A 21,982-nucleotide genomic window follows, 5' to 3' on the forward strand; every position below is an offset into this window, starting at 1 on the left:
CACCCTTCTCCCTTAGCACCCACCCTTTTCCCTTCTTCCTGCACCCATGCTCCTATATAGCAGCTGTAGCTCCTGCTCAGTAGCTGTCCCCAGATCTACAAGGCATGCCCATTTGACAGATGACAGATGACATCAGCCTTTCCAAGAGTACTTGAAATTCCTTTAAAAGTGCATTCCTCCCTTCCAAACTTCACTTAAAGATAATTCCCCAAATGAAAATATTCTTTTTAGGAGTGTCACCTGGATCTGTAATTCACAGCAAGGTGTAAATCACATACATCTCTCAGCATCCTCATATGATGGAGGTAGTGCAGAAATGGAGGGATGCAAAGAGTCATCGCAAGGGACTGAGAGGGATGGGCAGTCATCCTCAGTATGGGCCATTTGGGAGACTGAATTTTGAGGAAGGCGGAGTGCATTGGGAGAGAGGTAAGCACACACTGGGCTCTGAGCCGAAGCGTCCATCCAGATGTTTGCAATAGCCTTAATTTTACGTAGACTGTTTAAAAATTTTAAAGTATATGTTAATATTAGCTTCATCCCTTAAAATTCTCCTTGGTTGATTATTCGACTCCACTTTAGCTGTCTGTGTCAACCAAAGAGTAGAAAAACATGGCTCAGTTCTTGGAGCTTGACTATCTATGAGGGATTCTATCCCTTCATCTACAATTACAGGACTGTCCATCTATCCATCCAGCCATCCACCCTAGTACTCATCCATCTCCCAGATGCCATCCAGATATCCATCCATCCATCCTTCCTTCCATCTATTTTTCCTTCCATTCATCCAACCAACCAGCCAACCAGTCAACCAAAATGAGACAGCAATTTATTGCTCATCTCCTGGATCTTCATGGAAAGAGACCTGTGGCAAATAAGTATATTTATTTATTTCCTCTGTGAAACTATACAACTGCTCCTTCCAGAAAAAGAGACAACAAAACCTGTCCCATTCTGCTCCCATAGTGTTTCCTGTCCTGGTTCAGAAGCCCATGGAGGTTTTTTGTGTTGTTTTGGTTTGGTTTTTTTGGTCTAACAAGTTCTTGGGCTGACATCAGGAGAAGGGACACTCCCTCGGGACTATGACTGATTTAGACCACTTGTGGTTTTCATACACTCATTTTCTTTCCCCCCAGTACCAGAGCTTAACCTCACGTCTTTGTACTCTCGCTTGTCTTTTTCTTGCTCATGGCTGACTACCCCTTGGCCACACCTGTAGTCTAGAATTTTGCTGGTTAGAGATGGAGTCTTGGAGACTTTTCTTTGGGAACAGTGATCCTCCAGTTTCAGCCTCCCAAGTGGCTGTGATTACAGATGTGAGACTATGGTGCCCTACTCCTACTTTGTTGGGTGCCCTTGAAGAGTCAGCTTCAACTCTGTATTGCCTTATGGTCTAAAATAGGGGATGTTCATGCTTAGCTCTGTCTCAAATTGATGGCAGCAATGTTTCCTAAGTTATTTCGGATCTGGAAATATGCTTTCTGTCCTTCTTAACGGTCACTTTCTCCATAATAAAGCATGCCCGACAATTACACTATTGGTGTGGCTAGGAAAAGAATGTTGTAGACCTAGAAAAACATAATAATTTAAAGAATGACACATTTCAGCAAAGAAATAAAGCAGTAGACTGCTTTGAAAAGAAGTGAAAACCATAGGAAACCATTACTTCATTGGGATAAACATTCAATGCCTTCAGAAAGTTCTTTCCTAAAAAGGGGGGGAGGAGTGAGCTCTGGGCATGGTGTGTGTGTGTGTGTCTTCACACTTACAAGTAGTCTCTCTGGAACTGGGAATGTGGCCTAGTGGCAGAGTGATTGCTTAGCATGCCTGAAGCCTTGCGTTTGATTCTTCAGTACTACATACACAAAACAAGCTGGAAGCGGTGCTGTGGTTCAAGTGGTAGAGTGCTAGCCTTAGCACAGAGAGGCTCAAGGACAGTACCCAGGCTCTCATTTCAAGCCTTAGGACCAGCAAAAAAAAAAGTAGTCTCTGTGATCCTTAGAGGCATTCCCTTTACAAACACCTAACTTAGTTTGTTGTATGTGTTTAATATGATTGCTGTCTAATATAGCAATTTGCATCTAGACGTTGGGCTAAATTGTTTCCTGGAAGTCATATTCTTCAGTAATCATTATGCTGAGATGCAAAGTCACTAACAGTCCTCACCAAGATCTATATGGTGCTGGTCTCCCTAGACTATATAAATCAAAACCTTCACTACAACGAAGGATTGAAGAGTACTCTGTCAGATGTGTACTGGGGGTCTAAGGTGATTTTCCAATGTGTGCATTAACTTGAATGTGCTATTTTATAGTTGTAAGTGCATAAATGTTTGGTACACTATTGTACGAAGTGTTCACACCCCATCGGTTCACATTATTTCTAGGATTTTTTTAAAAAAATAATGATCCTTGCTCCTGTTTGATAGGAAATTAAGGCCTTGTTTTTCCAAGTGAAAGAGAATGTCTTGTCCACTTTCTCTATGGTTTGTTTCATGTGGTTCCTACTTCATAGCCTGAGATCAGTCACAAGACAAGATGCCATGACACCAAGTGCTGAGATCTTGTTCCCAGGACCTTTTCCATCTCTGCGAAAGTCAAAATGAGACAAGGAGATCTCAAAACAGGAGGGAAGTTGGAACCTGGGGTGTTTCACCTAGGACTCTCAGGATAGGGGAGAAACATAGAGATAATGAAAACTACCCGGTGTTTATAAGATACACAGTTCATGACAGAAATCTTCAAATGTCCCTTCATGATACTTAGTAAATAGAAGGAAATATGGCTCTTCTTGTTGACTTAGATCTCAGTGTTTACCCAAGCTTTCTTGAGAGTTTATATTATTTATTCAGAGCTCTTTCCACTGAATGATCATCTCTGTGTGTGTGGACTCAGTCCATATAAACCCAATTTTCACATGCTCTAAAATCATTTCTTCTGGAAATACATTTAGGAGAGGTCAGGATTTAGTTGCCTTGATTAATGCTAAAAATTATTAAAGAAACTGGATTTAACTCATTTTTAAATGGATTGTGTCAAATTCTTTAATGTTTTGTAAACTAGATCCTATGTGAGAGAAAGAGTGAGATGGGGGAGAGACAGAGAGGGGAAAGGAGGACAGAGACACAGAGAGAGAGAGAGACAGAGAGAGAGGAAGGAGGAGGAAGAAGAAGAGGAGGAGGAGGAAAAGGAACAAAAGGAAATTGCTCTGAACAAATATTTCTAAGGTTGTTCTTAGCAATGTAGGATTACCAACATTTTCCTTTCTGGTGTTGGTGTTGTTGACAGAAGAGAGGGGAAAAAGATAGGTTTGCAGCACAGCTTGTAGATGGCACCAAGCCAGTGCCATGAAAAATGGCAAACATGTCACAGCTAACAGCTGGATGCAGAAATATTTCTCTTTAATTTGGACGAATAAAATTTTTTTCACAGCGGGGCACTCTCAAAAGAGTACAACATCAAAGAGGGCGGGTCTCACCAGTCAGACATCAGCTGGCTCCGGGATGGAGTAAAATGAATGAAGTGTCAGGACTTTTCCAGCATAGATGCCTCTGCCAACTGAGAAGTTAAAGGTTCAGTGGCTTGTTCAGATCACAGACAAAATCCTGATAATGGAAGGCCGATTCCCTGAAGTCCTGCTCTGATCAACAGAGAGGGCATGTCTGAGGAAGACTGCAGATTGATGGATGGCAGGCTTCCCATTGAAGGCTGGAGATAAGTGGGATTCACCGAGGGCCCTGTGACCCACTCCTCTGAGTCGCCATCTCCTCTGCATCGCCATCTCCTCTGCTCCCTGACAACCAGCGTCAGCTACCTACAGTGGAACCCAGGCTCCAGCTCCAGCGCTTCACATGGCCGCTCTCTGAACAAGGCTTCACCAGCCCCGCCAGGAGTGTTTTACAGTTTATTGACACTTTTCAACTGTTTTTCTGATTACCATATTTCAGTCTTGACTTATATGTTAGTATTATCTGCAAACTCAACATAAACCTGTAATGATTTTCTAATATTTCTGGGACTTGATGAATGTGAATTGACAAAGTACAGTATATAGCTTTATATCAGCATTACTGAAAATACAGCAACGGTGTATATAATCATTACTCATTTATTTTATGGGGGCGTTTATTGCTTGACCTTTGGAGACTTGCCTTAGAATCTTGGCTTTTCAGACATCCCTAAATATTCTAAAATAAAGTGAAGGGAAAGGGGTTTTGGTTAATAAGAACAATAAAATGAAGTAAATTGTAATAGAAAGAGGAGGGAAAAACTACCTAAATGTGAAAAAACATTGATAGAATTATGTATTTGAGAATGAAATCTTAAATTGTACACAAATAATATGGACACATTAGCTGAAATTTGCTTTCATGGAGAAACTTTCATTGTAACATATGAGTCTTTATTCACAGACTTCTGCCTTTTTCATTTTCTAATGTCCAGCCCATTATGGCCCATCGCCAACCTAGAGAGAGTGGTTTCACATAGAACTGGGGATTTATGTCTGTATTCACTGCATGGCTGCTGTTGTGTAAATTTTACTAGCAGATTAAGTAATTCTCTCGAAATTGACATTTGCTCTGAAAATAGGAATTTGTTTGATAAATGACATTATTAATCATTAGGAACATTTTTATGACCCTCATTTGGAAAATTTTAGATGCTTTTAAAGAAAAAGCTCTACTGTTTCTTTCTGGTAAGACAAATGGGATGTGATTTAAAAAGCAATATAACATGGTAGGGATATTATACCCAGTATATGAAAGTCACGTCACCTTCCTCAGCCCAAAGTTTCTAAGTATGAAACAGAATAATATTTGTAGCATCCTCTTGGCGTAGATACAAAGGAATACATTAGCCTGCAAAAGCATTTTAGAAACTCAAATGCTGAGACGGACACTATTCATTCATGTCTGTAAGACTTAGCTACTCAGAAGGTTGAGATCTGAGGATCATGGGTTAAAAGCCCAGGCAGGAATTGTGGTAAAAAGGTAGAGCACTAGCCTTGAGCAAAAAAGCTAAAGGGCAGTGCCTAGACCAGAGTTGCCCCAGTATCTGCACAGAATAAACAGTCCCTTAAAATGCTGCACAAAGGTAATGCCTGATAACTTAGCTATTCTTCTTTTGTTAGTATAGAGATAGGTGACTTCACTCATTTTGAAGGTATATGTTGAGTGTTCCTTATCTGAACTTTTGGGACCAGAGTTGTTTATAGCTCCAGAGATACGGGATTTAGGGATATTTGCGTAGACTTTACTGGCTAGATATTCTTTTTTTTTTCCCTGCCAGTCCTGGGGCTTGAACTCAGGGCCTGAGCACTGTCCCTGAGCTGTTTTGCTAAAGGCTAGCACTCTACCATTTGAGCCACTGCCCCACTTCTGGTTTTTTTCTGTTTATATGGTACTGAAGAATTGATCCCAGCTGGGCATGATGGCTCACACTTGTAATCCTAACTAGTCAGGAGGCTGAGATCTGAGGATCAATTTACAGAATAAAAACATTCAAGCCTCACAGAGGGCTTTGTCCACATCAGAAAATCAACTTTTGTTCAAAAACTTAGAGGAGCTGGAAGCTCAGACCTGTAATCCTAGCTACTGATGTCCTCAGTGAGGTTATGGTGTGGTAACTTTAGCAATAACATATATTCACTCAACACACCATGTGTGGCTAGCTCTCTGCCACTGAACCTCCTGGCCCCATTAGCCTGCACTACATACATTGTTCTTGAGCAGGTTTTCAACGTTTTGTGGCTTGAATCCTTTACAAACATTTATGTGGATTTTCCCATCAGCCTTTATAGTTAGCACCATTGGTTTTTGTTTTTGTTTTTTTTCAGTGAGGTCCTCAGCTTCCTCAAGAATTTAAAGACTAGCCCCATGTCACATTGCCACTCATTTGGGGCTACTACTGTTACTCACACACATTAGAAGTCCCTCCTCCCCCGCCCCCTCATTCTACCCTATATGGTCACACCTCACTGGAGTGGTTTATATATCTTCCATTAATAAGTTTTCCATGTGGTTGGGAGCATAGCCTAAGGGTAAGAGTGCTCAGCTAGCATGCATGAAGCCCTGGGATCAATTCCTTGGTACCACATACTAAGAAAAAGCCAGAAGTAGTGCTGTGGTTCAAGTGGCAGAGCACTAGCCTTGAGTAAAAAGTGTCCAAGGACAGGCCCTGAGTTCAAGCAGCAGGACTGGCAAAAAAAAAAATATATATATATATAATAAAAAATAAAAAGTATTCCACTAACTTTCCAGTCAAAATGATCAAGAATGATTCTTAGGACACAGTGGGAACTTGCAGTAAAGCATTTTTCTCCACCTTGGCAAACAGTATGGTTTTCAATTGTGTCCGGCAAGTAACTTATACACTTGACTATTGAAACCCTAACTTTCTGAATTCTATAGTAAATGAGATAGCTTAAAGGTCCTGTGTGCAGAATAGGCAGAGGAGAGATTAGAATTCTTATTTAGTTTTGTGTCTGTTCTCTGGATTCTCTGTATACTGTGAAACAAAACACAACAAAACCATGTTGGACTCACAATGGAAAATTGTACCTTTTGTTGTACCTCTGTGGTACTGGGGCTTGAATCAGGGGCCTGCCACTGTCCCTTGGCTTTTTTAAGAAAAAAATTCACCCCAGGCTATTACTCTACCACTTGAGCCACACCCAGCTTTTTGCTAGTTAAATGAATGTAAGAGTCCCACAGATTTTCCTGTCTGGGATGGCTTTGAACCTGTCTATCCTCACATCACAATCTCTTGAGTAGCTAGGATTACATGGATGAGCCATCAGTGCCTGGCTTGATTACTGGCTTTTTAATCATACAAAATTAACCTCTGTACATCATAGAAATGAGAGTATAGTACCAAGAAGGAGATACTTTAGTTCTTATCCCTAATTGTTAGTACTGAGAAGCAGTTTTTCTTGTATCTAGTGGTAAGTAATTTATTCTTTAAATCTTAGGATAAAATTCAAGATCTTTGGGAGGAGGGGAACGGGGACAAAAACATGAGAAGGGGTATCAATATGCACGAAGTAATGCACCTACTGCCCGATGAATATAACTGTAACCCCTCTATACATTATCCCGACAAGAAAATTAAAACAAATCAAGATATTTAGAAAACTGGAGAATTACTGTGAGAACTGGATTCCTCCCATGAGCTAGGCCCTGTAGTAGCTGTGTGGTAAAATTGAAGAAGGCTGGTGTTTCAACACACAACCAAATGCCAGTATGAAGACCTCAGAACAGGGAACAAAGAAAGGGAATCCAAAATGTCTCCCCTGTCTCTGGAAAATCAACTAATCCTTCCACAGAGCCTTTGGAACTGTCTTCTGTCCTGGCCATGTCAAAATTCAGGGACTTAAGTTTGGAGAAGGATACATTTATTTTTGAGTTATAATTCAAATTTCCTTTGTCTTAAGGCCACTAGGTCTCTTCAAGATAGATAGCCTCTGCACACTCCCAGAGAGGAAGCAGGAGATATGTGGGACTGGAGGCTTGAGCCGAGGCCTAGCTCTGTCATGGACAGTGTGGACTGGTAGTCTCTGTGCTTGACACTGACTTGGGAGACCTGGTTTTCAAGTGTGTGAACTGGTCAGACTGGAACAGATGGGCTCTGGTTTCCTTTCCAGATCTGATTTTCCTAGGCTCTAAATTTAGTCTCGGTATTCTGAGTTCTCACAGAACTGGTGATTTCAATTTTCATGGACACTTTGTCTACTGGAGGAAATGTCTCACACAGCCCTCATTTTGCCACAGAAACCCGAGATGGCCACCGAACTGTCTCAGGGAAGGATAGTGAGATAGGTTGAGTTGGTGAGGTGCTTTCACTAACCCCTCATTCTTCAACTAGGTAATTTTCCTCTGTTTTAATACTGGAATTATATTTCAGATTTATTTGAATTAAAAGAGAGCCTTCATTTTAGAAGTCCATTGTAGCCTGTTGCAGTGGTGCCTGCCTGTAACCTCAGCCACTCAGGAGGTAGAGGTAGGGAGATTGAGAGTTTGAGGTCAGACTGGGCAAAGTTAGCAAGATCCTATCTCAAATACAAAATCAAATCAAAACAAAAGGGCTGAGGGCATAGCTGAAGTAATAGCCTGGGCAAACAAAGCCAAGCAAAACAAAATAAAACAAAAGCATTTTTGAGAAACTGACCTGGAAAAAAAGTTTGCAATGGGGAGGATTCTGTTCTCCTTTTCACAGTAGAATTTCAGGAGAGTGAGCTTGGATTCCAGGCCAAATGAAAGCTTCTTTGCAGGTATGCAGATTAGTGAATATTGCATGTTTCTAGGCTATTATTTCAGTGCTCTTTGAAAACCAGGAAATTGGTCATTCCTTTTGACTGAGATTACAAAATCAAATGCTTAGCTGGACGTGGTGGCTCATGCCTGTAATCCTAGCTACACAGGAGGCTGAGATCTGAGGATCACAGTTCAAAGCCAGCCCAGGAGACTCCTATCTCCAAATAATCACCAGAAAACCAGAAGTGATGCTGTGGCTCAAGGGGTAGATTGGTAGGCTTGGGCTGAAGAGCACAGGGACAGTCCCCAGGCCCAGAGTTCTAGTCCCACAGGGAACAAACAAAACAAACAAACAAAAATGCAAATGCTTAATGAGGTCAAGCAGGTAAGTAAATTAATGAAGTAAGTAAGACAATAGGATACAAGTAGGAGCTGTGGAAATTAGAAAAACGTATACCCCATCTCACTCTTTTTCACCTTCAGTAAATTCTTACAAGATTAGGAACACACTTTTCGGAAATTTACTTCGGTAAACTCTGTAAGAAAAACAAAATTGGTCTTGTGCTTGAAAGCAACCCAAGAGCCACTCATTTGCAAACCTTACTTTAGAGATACAGTTTTCAGAATCACCCATGTACCCAGAATCCTCTCCTTGGGAAAATGGCTTCTTAATTTCAGTGAGCTGAGATCAGCTCCTGCATTATAATGATTTCTGATTGTTAATAATTGGTTATAATTGTTAATGCAAGTTGGCAGCACTAATAATCAACAAAGCTGTGGACATAGGACTCAGAAGCAATTGTGACAACACACTGCATGGGACTCCCCAACGTCTTACCTAGAGTTTTCTTCTGGGAAAACACAATCCTGGGAGGATTGGCATCTCTTGACATCCAGGCTTGCAATGTCCCACCTTCCTCAGAGCGATTTTCAGCCAGTGCCACCCGTGGTTTTTAATGAATGAGAGTGTGTACAATTATTGTCTCATTTATGCTGACAGTGATTGTATGAGACGTGTGTAGTGTCTCAATAGATACTGTTGGATTGAAACCCTTACAAAAATCTCCTTTAAAAAAGTATGAGTTAGTCTCCCCTCCTTGCTTATCTTTCCACTCCTGTTGGTATAAGATAAAAGAGAAAGTACAGACCAGAAGTAAAGGTTTTAAAATAGCAGCAAGTAGCTATCACAAAACAATCAAAAGCTGATAGTGTAAGTGATGATATATATTGCAGATATTTTCCTTGGAGGCTGAGATAAGGTTTTTAACTTTGGTTGACATAATCAGCTTCTCTGTTTTAGCTATGCATGCAAAAATTTTTAAAAAGTATAAAACAAAACAGAAAAACAGATAGTTTCTATTTATTTGTTTGTTTATATTGTTTTAAAAAAATCAAAAAGTGTCTGAGGCCAGTAACTCAGTGACTTGTACCTGGAATCCTAGCTACTCAGGAGGCTGAGATCTGAGGATTGTGGTTCAAAACCAGCCAGGCATGGAAGTCCATGAGACTCTTCTCTCCAATTAACCCCCAGAAAACAGGAAGTGGAGCTGTGGCTCAAATGGTAGCCTTGAGTGCTAGCCTTGAGCTGAAAATGCTCAAGGACAGCACCCAAGCCCTGAGGATAAGCCCCACAACACACAACAACAAAATCAAAACAGCACACAGGAGAGTCTGGGGCAGATGGATGCCACTAAGTGGTAAAGAGATTGCCTAGCTTATGTAAGATATTAGATTTAATTTCTAATACCAATTATATATACATAAAATAAAAAATCTCATATACAGAAAATGTGATAAATATAACACTATGCTATATTTGTGTCAAATTATTTTTCCTTTTCTTGGCCATACAAGGGTTTGAACTCAGGGTACTGTACTTGCCAGGCAGGTCCTTTATTACTTGAGCCGCATTTCTACATTTCTAGCCTTTTCAGCTTTCATTATTTCATGAATAGGGGCTCTTTCTTGGAGTTTGCCTGACTTTGTTTTCCTTATTTATGTTTCTTCTATGGTAGGGGAGACAGACATCCCACCATGCCCTGCTATTGGTTGAAATGGTGTCTTTAAAATGTTTTGCTCTGGCTGGCCTCAAACTGGTTAATTGGAGATATGAGCCTCATGGACTTTTGTGCCTAGGCTGACTTTAAACCATGATTCTCAGATCTCAGCCTCCTGAGTAGCTAGAATTACGGGTATGAGCCACCGGCGCCTGACTCAATGCCCCGCCCCCCCCTCGTCAGTCATGGGGCTTGAACCCTGGGCCTGGGCATTGTCCCTGAGCTCTTCAGCTCAAGTCTACCACCCTACCCCTTGAGCCACAGTAAAACTTCTAGTTTTCTAGCAGTTAATTAGAAATCAGAGTCTCACAGACTTTAGTGCCTGGGCTGGCTTTGAACCATGATCCTCAGATCTTTCAGAGTAGCTAGGATTACAGGCATGAGCCACTGCGCCTGGCTAATGTTTCTCTTTTTTTTAAAGTAAAACATACAAGGCAAAATGTGAGTTCCATATTAAAGTTTTACTTTAGCATCCAACAAGGGAGAATCTTAATTCAGCCTCTAAGAACAACTTCCTGAACTCGACTGTATCAGTTCCTGCAGTCTGCTGGAGCAATTGTATTCAGGCAGGTGTTTGGGATTTCTTTTTTTTTTTTTTTAAATTGTGCTCTAAATGGTAAAAGCTAAGCTCATGACAGAAAATACCAGTAAGACTCTAATTAGTACCTTGAACCTTTTTAGAGGTGTGTTTAGCTCCTTTTTAGGTCTCACATTTGGGTACCCTTCACCCCATTTTTTATGAACAGACAATGCATTAAAATTGACCCATTGTTTTTTTTGTGTTCTTACAAGAAACACTATGCTTAAATGTTGATCCTTAAACAGCACAGAGCAGAGGAAGGGAGGCCCCTCCTGAGCCAGCTCAAAGCACAACATGCATGCCTCACTCTGAATACTGTGTAAGGTGCTAGACAATCAATGTGATGAGACCGTGGGAGAAAAACCCACATGCTGAAAATACAGGTTCTTTCGACTGATACTAGGACACTTGTTTGTTTTTGCTTGAAACAGATTTGTATGTGTTTTAGAAGACCACTGTTGCTACAGTGATCACTGTTGCTTAGGATTGCTGTCATAATTTCATGCAAAACACTATGATGGAGCCTGGCACTGGTCGCTCACTGGTGTATAATCCTGGCTACTCAGGAGGCTGAGATTGGAAGACCAGGGTTCTAAGCCAGCCTGGGCAAGAAAGTCCAGGAGACTCTTCAATCAACCACCAGAAAACCAGAAGTAGAGCTGTGGCGCAAAGTAGTAAAACACTGGCCTTGAGCTGAAGAGCTGAGGGACAGGGCTCAAGGTCCCAAATTCAAGCCCCAGGGCCCCCAAACAAAAACAGAACAATTATGATTATTTCAGGGAAGCCCAGCCTCATGCCATGCCTCTCAGTGTGTGATGTTTAGTAGTCAGTAACAACCTTCTTTTTCTTCAAGGTACGTGACTTTACATCAAGGGAGGCAAAATGAGGGGTTTCCTACTAATGATATATTTAATGAAGGAGGTTGCTGTGTCACTTTTAAGATAGACTGGTTACTGCATGTTGTTCAGGTGAGCAGACACTCAGGCCAGGCCATTCCCTATACCTGGTGGTGTCACTTGCTGTTGGAGGTGCTGGCTAGAAGCAATAGGAGCTTAGCTATGAGCACTTGCTTCCTAGTAAATGTCACCAGCAGTCCCTGTGGAAGATTTGTGGGGGAAGGGCAGGGATGGGGATTAGGCCATCCATAGGGTGTGTGTGTGTGTGTGTGTGTGTGTGTGTGTGTGTGTGTGTGTGTGTGTGTGTGTGTGTGTGTGTGTGTGTATCTAGTCCTAGGGCTTAAACCCAGCATCTGGGTGCTTTCCCCATTCTCCACTACGATCCAAAAAGCTAAGAATTGAAAGACATCATTAGCCTTAAGTATAACATTAAGCTGTTCTTCTTAGATGAACTAGATTATCAGCAGTGATCATCACCTTGATGTGTTTACAAAGCCGTAACTTCTCAAATGATTGCCCTTATTAGATGAATGTTTCTCTTTTTAATTTGAGGGGATGAGTGGAAAGGTTGGAGGTCAAGAGGAATGAATTCAAGAAAACCAAGAAATAAAATTCACTTGTAAAAAAAAATAACTGGTGATAGTTAGAAACAACTGTCATCACTCAACCCAAGGTCCTCCAGAGTAGAAGTGCTGCATTCATTTAATATAAATGGCCATGTAGAGACTTAAATGTAACCAGCAAGGATCGCTGCAAGATTTATTTTTTATGTTTATTTGGAAAAGAAAAGTGGAAGGGTTGAATAGGAAGAATAAGAGACAGGATTTCTCAGGATGCTAAGACATGGCATGCAGCACTGGCTCTGTTTTATACTGTAGCTGCTCAGTTGTATTATCATACTTTTGAAAACTATACTCCTAAGAAACTTTAAAAAATAATTGTAGTACTAGGGATTGAACCCAGGGCCTCTCCTGTGCTAAGCCAGCTCTCTACTCACTTGAGCCATGACCTCATTCCTTTTTCTTGTTTTCTTTTCTTTTTTGAGACAAGGCTTCACTAATTTTTTATCCTACCTAACCTCAGACTGGTGATCTTATGGCCTCTGTTTCTCAGGAGCTGGAATCACAGGCATATGCCCACCCCCCCCCCACTCTTTTCTCAGTGCCTCCCAGATTCCCCTAAATTTTCAAAAGCTTTCTAGAAGAGCTGTAGGTGTGTAACTTTGTTCTTTCCCGCCTCCAGGCACCATGTCCTGTAAAACACTGTAGATCTGAAGTTGTCTTTGTAAGAGGAACTATTGTTTCTGCCATAAGCAATCACTCAGAGTGTGAGTGGGTAGCAAGATGTTTTGCATAGGCATTTCATCCTAGCCTTACTGCCTCAATTTGAAGAAGATTCTATTTTCTTGTATGGTATCTGTGGAGAGATCAGCTTGGTCTGACATGAAGCAACAATATTAACAGCAGCCTCAGTAAAGATATTTAAAATACCTAGGAAACAGCTATGTTTCTTTTTCCCCTTTAAAAGTTCTCTCATCTTCATGATTTTTCTCCTAATAGTTTCACTGAAAAAGGAGGCCCCATTTACTACATCCCAAACAGTCTATTTTACCAGGGATTTAAAAGTTTTAAGAAAAGGTCTTACTGTGTCTCTGAGCTTGTCCTTGAACTCTAATTGCCCTGCATCAACCTTCTGAGTTCTGGGATTATAGGGGTGAGCCACTGTGCCTGACTTTACCAGTTCTTTACAGCTTTGTAACTCTCCACCAGCCTTCTTGTCCATGCTACCAGCTTGTTGGACAGATCACAAGTGCTCAAAAATGCTTTTGAACAGTCTGTATTGGAGCTGGGGGTGGGGTGGGGGGGTGGGTGGCGTTTCATGTAGAGCTCCAACCATGTCAGTGTGGCTTCTCCTTTCAGCTTGCTTTGTTTATCCAGCAGCTCATTACTTAAAACTAGCCTGTCAAAATCGGTTAAATATTCCTTTGGGAAATATGGTCACATCCTTGAGATACCACAACTATGTTTAATAACAGTTAAGATTGGCTTGATAAGGGAAAAAAGCGATTGACTTGCATCACCAAAACATATTTTGCTGTTATTTCAGTTGAGTCTCCACCAGCATCAATAAGCAGGAACGAACCTGGGGAAAATAAATCGCTGTAGCTGACAAGAGAAAGACGCCAAGGGAAGCTGGGAGAATGATTGCTGATGATACGTTCTAACTACTTGACCTTCTGACCTCTTCTCTAGATATATGACCAAGATGGCACGCTACAGCACTTTATTGATGGTGGAGAACCTAGTAAGTCGAGCTGGATGAGGTATATCCGATGTGCAAGGCACTGTGGAGAGCAGAATCTAACAGTAGTTCAGTACAGGTAAAGTATGTCTTGATTTACCACTTACAGAGCTGAAGCCCTTGGGCTTGCATTTGCAAATTTCAGGCTTGCTGCTAGTGGATGGAAATACGTCTTGCAGAATTCTGCATAGTTTGGCAGAGGATTTTTTGGGGTTTTGTTTTTTTATTTTTTATTTTTTGGCTGGGGTGGGGATGTGGAGGAGAGGCTAGGTTTCCTGAGTATTCAAAAATAAAGATGCTAGTAGATGGCCTCTTGTACTTTTTGCACATTGACCTCCAAAGACAGGACAGTCCTATGGTTTGGGGAAACTCCCTCAGCAGATGTGTATTTACAGATGAGTAGGAGTCCAGAGACTTGGCCCTGCCTTCCAGTCTCCTTTGGGCTCTCTCCCTAGGAGAGCAGGTTCGTCTATACTAAATCCCAGGACATGAGAAAATCTCTACCTCTCTGAGATTCCCTTTCCCAACCTGCCATGCTCACGCACAGAGACTTGAATTGAGGGAACTTCTCCCATATATAGTGCAGAGCTTTAGGGAGTAGCTGATAAGTGTTTCCACTATCCTTCAGGTGATTAAAAAAATAGTTTCCAAAGCCCAAAGGAGACAAAGGCAAAGTGGGGGTCATTCCTATTTTTCCAGGCAGCCCCTTGGGAGGTCTTTGGGGGACTGAGAAGTAAGTTAGGGTTCAGGAGGCTCAGACATTTTCTTCTCGATGCACCTGCCCAGCAAATGGTCCCACTGAGTGCCCAAGGAGGCTGGAATGGAGACCAGAAGGCAAAAACAAATCACTCAGGGAAAAAGCTCCACCACTACGCCTCCTTTTTCTCAGAATTCCTCAAAAACATGTACCATATAAATATATGAGCTCAGTTATAAACAGTTCTGTCCCCTTTAGAATCAGAAGCAACTGTTTAGCTTTATTAGGCACCACAGACACATCAAAGCCCAGGGCCTGTTCTCTCACCACTTGGAGTCTTGCCTGGGGCTATTTATTTTCCTTTCTTTTTTTATTATAATAAAAAACAACATCTCCCCACAACACTTGTAATCTAAGATTGCACAAATTTGGTTTGCTCTCTGAAAGCCTACAATTGGAAAAAAAAATAAGGGCACCTTGCATTTATTACCTTGATTTCCTAAGCAATTTTATTTTCTTAATAAATAATAAAATAGGACAGGACAGTAATTAGATATACTAGTGTATACGGGTTTTGGTCACCTTTATAGTTAAGACGTTTTTTGCGTGGGAGGAGGGTTGTTGTTGTTGCTGTTGCTGTTTCGTTGTTTTTTTTTAAAAAACAAAACAGAACAGAATTCTGAGCTAGAAAAGTCAGTAAAGATTGTGCTTGGCCAATCAGCCAGAGATAGCTTGGCTGTTTCTCTAATGAGTACCCAGGGAACTCTTAAGGCAAATTTGGAATTTGGGGAAGAAACCTGTAAGAAAGAAGGGGGGTTCAAATGAGTCATTATCTATCCGTCAATGGCAAGTGGTTTTTACAACTGGCAGTTCATGGTGGCGCTTCAGCTAGGCACCCTTTCTGCCGATCTGTTTTCGATTACTTCAGATCCTTATAAAATGAACTACAAAAACACAATTTTAAAAACTGGCATCCATCACCAGTGGCCACGTCCAAAAGTAAGAAAATAGAAAAGTTGGACCCTGAAGAGCCAGCCTAATTTTTATTATACATGAATGTCCTCTTCACAAAAACTCAGCTGGTTTAAATTCATTCTGTTATGATTTGTAATATCTAAATGGAATTTTCTTCAAAGCACTCTTGATTGATTGACCCTTAGCTGAACGTTTTGTTTTTATTTTGAGGCTGACAATAATGTTTGTTGGCATGTGTTCTGCTTCAACTGCGTTGGGACGCCACGAAGCTATCTTTATGAGTCATCCAACCACAATACTAAATACATGTCAGCAAAGGAAATATTATCTGAAAAGGGAAAAATCTCTTTGATGTGCTTCAACATGCAGAGATTTCTGCGAGTTTTGGAAGCTCTGCCCATTTGTAAGGAATGGTGTATGCTTACACATTTTCCCCCCTTTCAGCCTTCTCGGAGGCTTAGAAGACCACCCATTGCTTGAAAACAGTTCTGCTCTTTCAGCGGTAAAGTGTGTCATTTGGTTTTAGCACATTCATTTGCTGGGCGCTGTGTTTATATTAAAGGAAGCCAAACCGAGAGATGAAATGTTACAAGGGTGAAGTACAAAGTAGACTCAATTTTTCTCAAGTTAGGAGATGCCAGTGATTTATAACTCGGCTCCAATTTTGATTTTTTTTATGGAGCAGTGGAAAGAATTAATAAAATGCACAACTCTTCAAGATGAGGAGGGAGGCATGGTAGTTGGGAGGGGGGTTGGATGACTGGCTGGAGTTTTTGTCAGATATTCATAGAACATTGGGGAGAAAAAAAACATTCTGCTTAGCTAGCAGTGCCCTCCTGAGACAGAACAGCAGCAAGTAAGGAAAGGAACAAGATAAATGAAATTTTTGCAGCTGCAAGTAAAATATTGAGAATCTGCACTTTTTTATTGATCTTTATGATCCTATTGCCAAGAGCCACTTTGTGGTGACAAAATATGTTGACAAGTGCATATCTCACTGCCATGAAAAATGTGGAGAAAGATTCGCCTTATGTCTGCAGTGTTGTACAAGGAACAAATTGCCCTGCTACAGTCCATGCCTTACAGAAAGGCGAAATTTAAGGCCTACCAACCCTACATACTTTTATCTGGAACTTGAGGCTAATATTTGTAGCCATCCTTCATTGAGAAAACCAGTTGCAGTCTCCTCATATTTTTTTCTTTAAATCTGTAGATTTTTCTTTGTAGTACCAAAGCTGTTACTTTTTTTTAAAAGTTTATTTCTTGGTTTCTTCACTGGATCGTTTCAGAGTGTAATCTTTCAGACGGTATAAAGTACTCCTCTTGTGTTCATTGAATTTCTATCCATTTCATGAAGAAGGATTTCTCTCTTTAGACAGCCAACTTTTGAGAGTTTTTATTTCTCTTGCTCCTTATATTACAAAGCTGCCGTATTTTACTGCAAATTTGGGAACTTCCAAAGCCAAGTTGCCAGAATACATTTACTCATTTTCCTTCAAGTAAGAAATCAATAGAATTAATTCATGTATGATGTTGAGGCACCGCTGCCTTTGCAATTTGGGAAGAGAAAAACATTTTCTCATTTGTGTGAGATGGATTTTTTTAAATGAACATTTTCAGCAAGGCATCAGTGACTCCCGGTTGTAATTCTACTTACTTTGGAGGCTAAGACTTAGAAGATCCTAGTTCAAACGATCTAACCTTTCTACACAGTTCTAGCTTTTCTACAAAGGTCTAACTTTTTCTACACAGAAAGAGTTAGAGAGAGATTCTGTCTTCAATTAACCAGCTAAACGCTGACCTGGAAGTCTGGCTCAAGTGGTAGAGCACCACAAGGCAACTGAGCATAAGGCCTTGAATTCAAGCCCTGATAATTGACACAAAAAAGTGGTGGAGAGGTGGGACAGAAAATTTTTGGAACAATAAAGATGTGGTGGGAGCCTGTGTGAGTGCTACGTCTTACTAAGCTGGGTTTTCTTTTGTTTTGAATAGGTCGAATATATTCTACCGAGCCTGTATAGATATTCCCAGGGGCACCGAGCTTCTGGTGTGGTACAATGACAGCTATACGTCTTTCTTTGGGATCCCCTTACAGTGCATTGCCCAGGATGAAAACTGTAAGAATTTATTTCAGCTCTAAATTCACATCTCAAAATTCCTATTTTGAAAACTGACTTGAAAAGAGTGCTTTGTTTTTGAAGTGTCTGAAATGTGGTTTGCTGTGATACCTAATGCGAACGTGCTCAAGCCCAGTCTGTTACTCTTCCCCTCCCTCCTCCCCCCCATAGGCTGCTTGCTTTTTCACGGAGCATCTTCACCTGCATTGGGCAAACTTGTTCATCTGTGCACAATTCCAAACCCTTGCCAGAGTTTGAAAAAATTGCAGACAGCAAAGTTATTCATAGAGCAGCTACTATGTGTGCTTTGATGCTTGATACCTTTAGGATGTTAGAAGAAGAGCTTAAAATACAATTTCTGAGCCAGGTGTGATAGTTCATATGGTAATCCCAGCTACTTAGGAGGTGGTACAAGAGGATTTTGAGCTGGAAGCTAGCTAGCCCTGGAAAAATTAGTGAGAGTTTATCTCACAAACATAATATAAGACAGGGAGAGAAGTTCAAGTGCTCTGTTACTGAATGGGAAGTGATCATAAAAGTTGTACACATAAGACTGGGAGATTATCTTTCTCGTGTTCTGTGTCTAGAACCATAAAATTTTCTTCTTTGATATCATGCCAGTCACTGTGTGTGTGTGTGTGTGTGTGTGTGTGTGTGTGTGTGTGTGTGTGTGTGTGTATTGGTATTGGAGCTGGAACTCAGAGCCTGAGCACTTTCTCTGAACATTTTTGCAAGGCTAGATCTCTACCACTCGAGTTACAACTCAAACTCTGGCTTTTTGGGCATGGTTAGTTGTAGATAAGTCTCCTGGACTTTACTACCCAGGCTGGCTTTAAACCAAGATCCTCGGATCCAAGCCTCTTGAGCTAGGGTTATTGATGTAAGCCAACAGCCATTTTTAAAAGAATAGTAAACTATTTTTAAAACTATACTGTAAGCTGGGTACAGGTAACTAGCATCTATAATTTTAGCTTCTCAGAAGCCTGAGGTGTGAGGATCAAGGTTCAAAGCCAGCCTGGGCAGAAAAGTCTGCCTGACACTTACCACCAACCAGCCAACAAAAAGCTGGAAGTATAGATGCTTCAAGTAGTAAAGCACTATCTTTTAGCCAAAAAGCTTAAGAGACAGTGCCCAGGCTTTGAGTTCAAATCCCCAATACCAGCACCAAGAAACAAAACTAACATTTGTATCAACTTTAACTTTACACTTTGGTTTAGTAATCCTTTGGAAAACATTAAAATGTAATTTCCACTATTGGGGACAAAATTAGGTAATTTGAGTGTGCCTCAGTAAGAAATGCTAAGAAACACTAGTTTCAGTGAATTTGTGTTTTCTTGCCACTAAATCGTGAACTGATACTTTCATATTATGCTGTAAGAAATAGATAACTGATCTATTTTGTTAGTAGATAGATAATTTGACTTTGAAAAAAGTATTTCATTCTTTCCTCTTGTTTTACTTTTTTCCACATACATAGTAACTCCATTAAAAAAATTTCCTAATATAACCTTCTAGTCAAATGCTGATGATAGGTATTTCTTTCCCATGTTGTCTTTAATTTCTTTGTCCAAAGTAAAATCTCACCGTAGACTACAACTATCATTTTCATTTTCTATTCTAGTTTAACTCCAAACCAATCTCAAATTTTAAAAAATGAGTCTTTAGACAAATAATACATTCCTCTTCCCAAATTTCCCTTGGAAAGTTTCTTTTCGGCAGTGATCTTGCTGGGTAAGTTCTGTCTTCATAAGAGGAAATGAGTGTGTTCCCATTTGTTTGGGAAAGGTCTGCTCTACCCTTTCAAAACAATTCCAAGCCTCCTCCTCTGAACCTGGATCTGGGGTCTCCTATGTCTAAATAAATAGTTGTTCAGATGGTAATATGTTATGGAGATAATAAATCAGTCTAGGAGGGAAATAGGGCCAGAATTTAGGGGTACACATTGGGAAAGCAATTTAGTAGTCCCCACTTGGGGAGGTGGTCACTGGGCAAACATTTAAGAAAGCAAAGGAATTGGAGAAGATGGTTCCAGGCAGTAGAACCAAGATGAGAATATTTCTGGTGTGTGGAAGAACCTCACACAAATGGCCCAAGTGAGCAGAAGGAAGGAAGAGAAGATAACTCAGGTGTGGATGGATGTGGGGCAGGCATGTGCTGACGGTCTCCACATGAACTGGATGGCTGGCCAGGGCACAATAAGAGTTCATCTTGCTGAAGTTATAAGAGCATTATTCTGCTCACTGAGTGGTGACTGGACAGCAGGGGTGAGGTAGAGATATCTTCTACTACTAGGGGATGGCCTGTCTTATTCTTGGCAGGATCTCTAGAGTAGAAGCACAAATCTACTCACTGTTGCTCCTTCCTCACAGTGTTCTTGCGTAGAGGGTAACGACTGAGAGTTTCGGGGGTCTGTTTTGGAATCCAGCATTTACAGCCACTTGACGATGGCTATACCATGCGCTCTTTGGATTTGGGATTATATACAAAATGAGTTTGTGCTTTCTGGAAACAACTTGTGGTTTGCTTTTCAGTCCTTCTTTTCCCTATGATTCTGCCAGTGTGATGCAGGTTTGAGGTAGTTGATAATAAATAATAATAACAATAATAATTATAAACTCCAGCGATCTCATGGTATACCAGGGAGCTCTTAAAATCCTCCTTTGTAAAGAAAACTTACAAAACCAGAGCAGCTTGATATAGAGCAATGAGATGGTTCTTTGGGGTTCAGTTCTTAGAGTTCTAAGCAAGGGTTGAAGGAATCAGAAAGGGAATTAAGTTCAGCAGAGATGACACCTCATTCCCTAAGATACTAAGAGAATTTTATTTCACTTCCTGTCTTAAAAACATGTATCTATCATGTGTTTGGCCACCCAAGAAACAAACGAAAGGTTTTATCAGGTGGTGAGAAGATCTATGACTCCCATTCTGTGCTAGATTCTCATTTCTTGACTCAGAGTGACCTGACTCTGTGCTGAAAAATTACTTGGTGTGATTTAAAAAGCATCATTGTGTGAAAGGGCAGGGTAAAGAATTTAACACACCCCACTGTGCCATGAGTAATTTAAGTCATCTCAACTAGCTTAGCGATTCCATAACAACTTTGCCCTACTGTTTCTAGTCACCAAACACATTTAACTATCTTAAAAAGAAGTTTCTTTAAATCAAAGAATTTCTGTATAAAAGACCTCTGCAGGGGTTAGAGGCTTGGTTCAGTTGGTAGAGTGCCAGCCAAGGAGTGAAAACGTCGGGAGTTTGTTTGTTTGTTTGTTTTTTGCTGATCCTGGGACTTGAATGCTAAGTCTGGGCACTAAGCCTCTTTGTGTGCAAGGCAAGCTCTCTATCACTTGAGCCACAGGGCCACTTCCAGCTTTTTCTGAGTAGTTTATTGGGATTAAGAGGTTCACAAGGCCAGGAGTGTGGCCTAGTGGTAGAGTGCTTGCCTAGCATGCACAAAGCTCTGGGTTCAATTCCTTGGTACCACGTATACAGAAAAGGCCAGAAGTGGTGCTATGGCTCAAGTGATAGAGCATTAACATTGAGGAAGCTCAAGGATAGCCCCCAGACCCTGAGTTCAAGCCCCAGGACAGGTTGGGCTAAAAAATAAGAAAAGAGACTCACTGACTTTTCTGCCCAAGTTGGCTTCGCAGATCTCAGCCTCCTGTGTGGCCAGGATTACAGGTATGACCCTCTGGTGCCTGGCTAAGAAAAGAATTTTTATTGTGACTATTAGAAGAGATTAAATATTTAAGGCAGATTTTTCTTTGCTAATGAAATTGATACGTGGACCAACATGTTTAAGGAAAATGTGATTTTTACTTAGTGAAGAACACTAATTAAGCACATTCACTTATGAAAAAAATATCATTTTCTTCCTATGGTTCTTTCAACAAAGTACACATTTCCCACTGAGCCTATGTGGCGGACTTAGGCCTCAGTCAATGCCCTGTCCCATCTCCTGTCAGGGCAGTGGCAAGCTTGGGCATTCTCTCTATCGGGACAAGCAGGGGAAGTGCCTGCCCTCGAGAGAAGGCAGCACTTCACAAGGCATTTGGATCTGGAAGCAATTCCTATATTATTTTCTTTTAAAAGAATCCTAGTTATAAATGTA

General features: G+C 40.9%; 1 protein-coding gene across 1 annotated transcript in view; it reads left to right on the plus strand.

Moving 5' to 3' along the window:
* Positions 1 to 21,982, plus strand: part of Prdm6 (PR/SET domain 6) — a 110,870-nt gene that overhangs the window by 62,753 nt on the left and 26,135 nt on the right. Inside the window, exons 3-4 of the mRNA XM_090339686.1 lie at positions 14,037 to 14,164; positions 17,750 to 17,874. Of these exons, the coding sequence (XP_090195812.1) occupies positions 14,037 to 14,164; positions 17,750 to 17,874 (253 nt within the window). The remainder of the gene's footprint in view (positions 1 to 14,036; positions 14,165 to 17,749; positions 17,875 to 21,982) is intronic.

The sequence above is a fragment of the Megascapheus bottae genome, chromosome 10 (genome assembly GCF_031878675.1).
Source record: "Megascapheus bottae isolate mThoBot1 chromosome 10, mThoBot2.hap1, whole genome shotgun sequence".
NCBI lineage: Eukaryota > Metazoa > Chordata > Mammalia > Rodentia > Geomyidae > Megascapheus > Megascapheus bottae.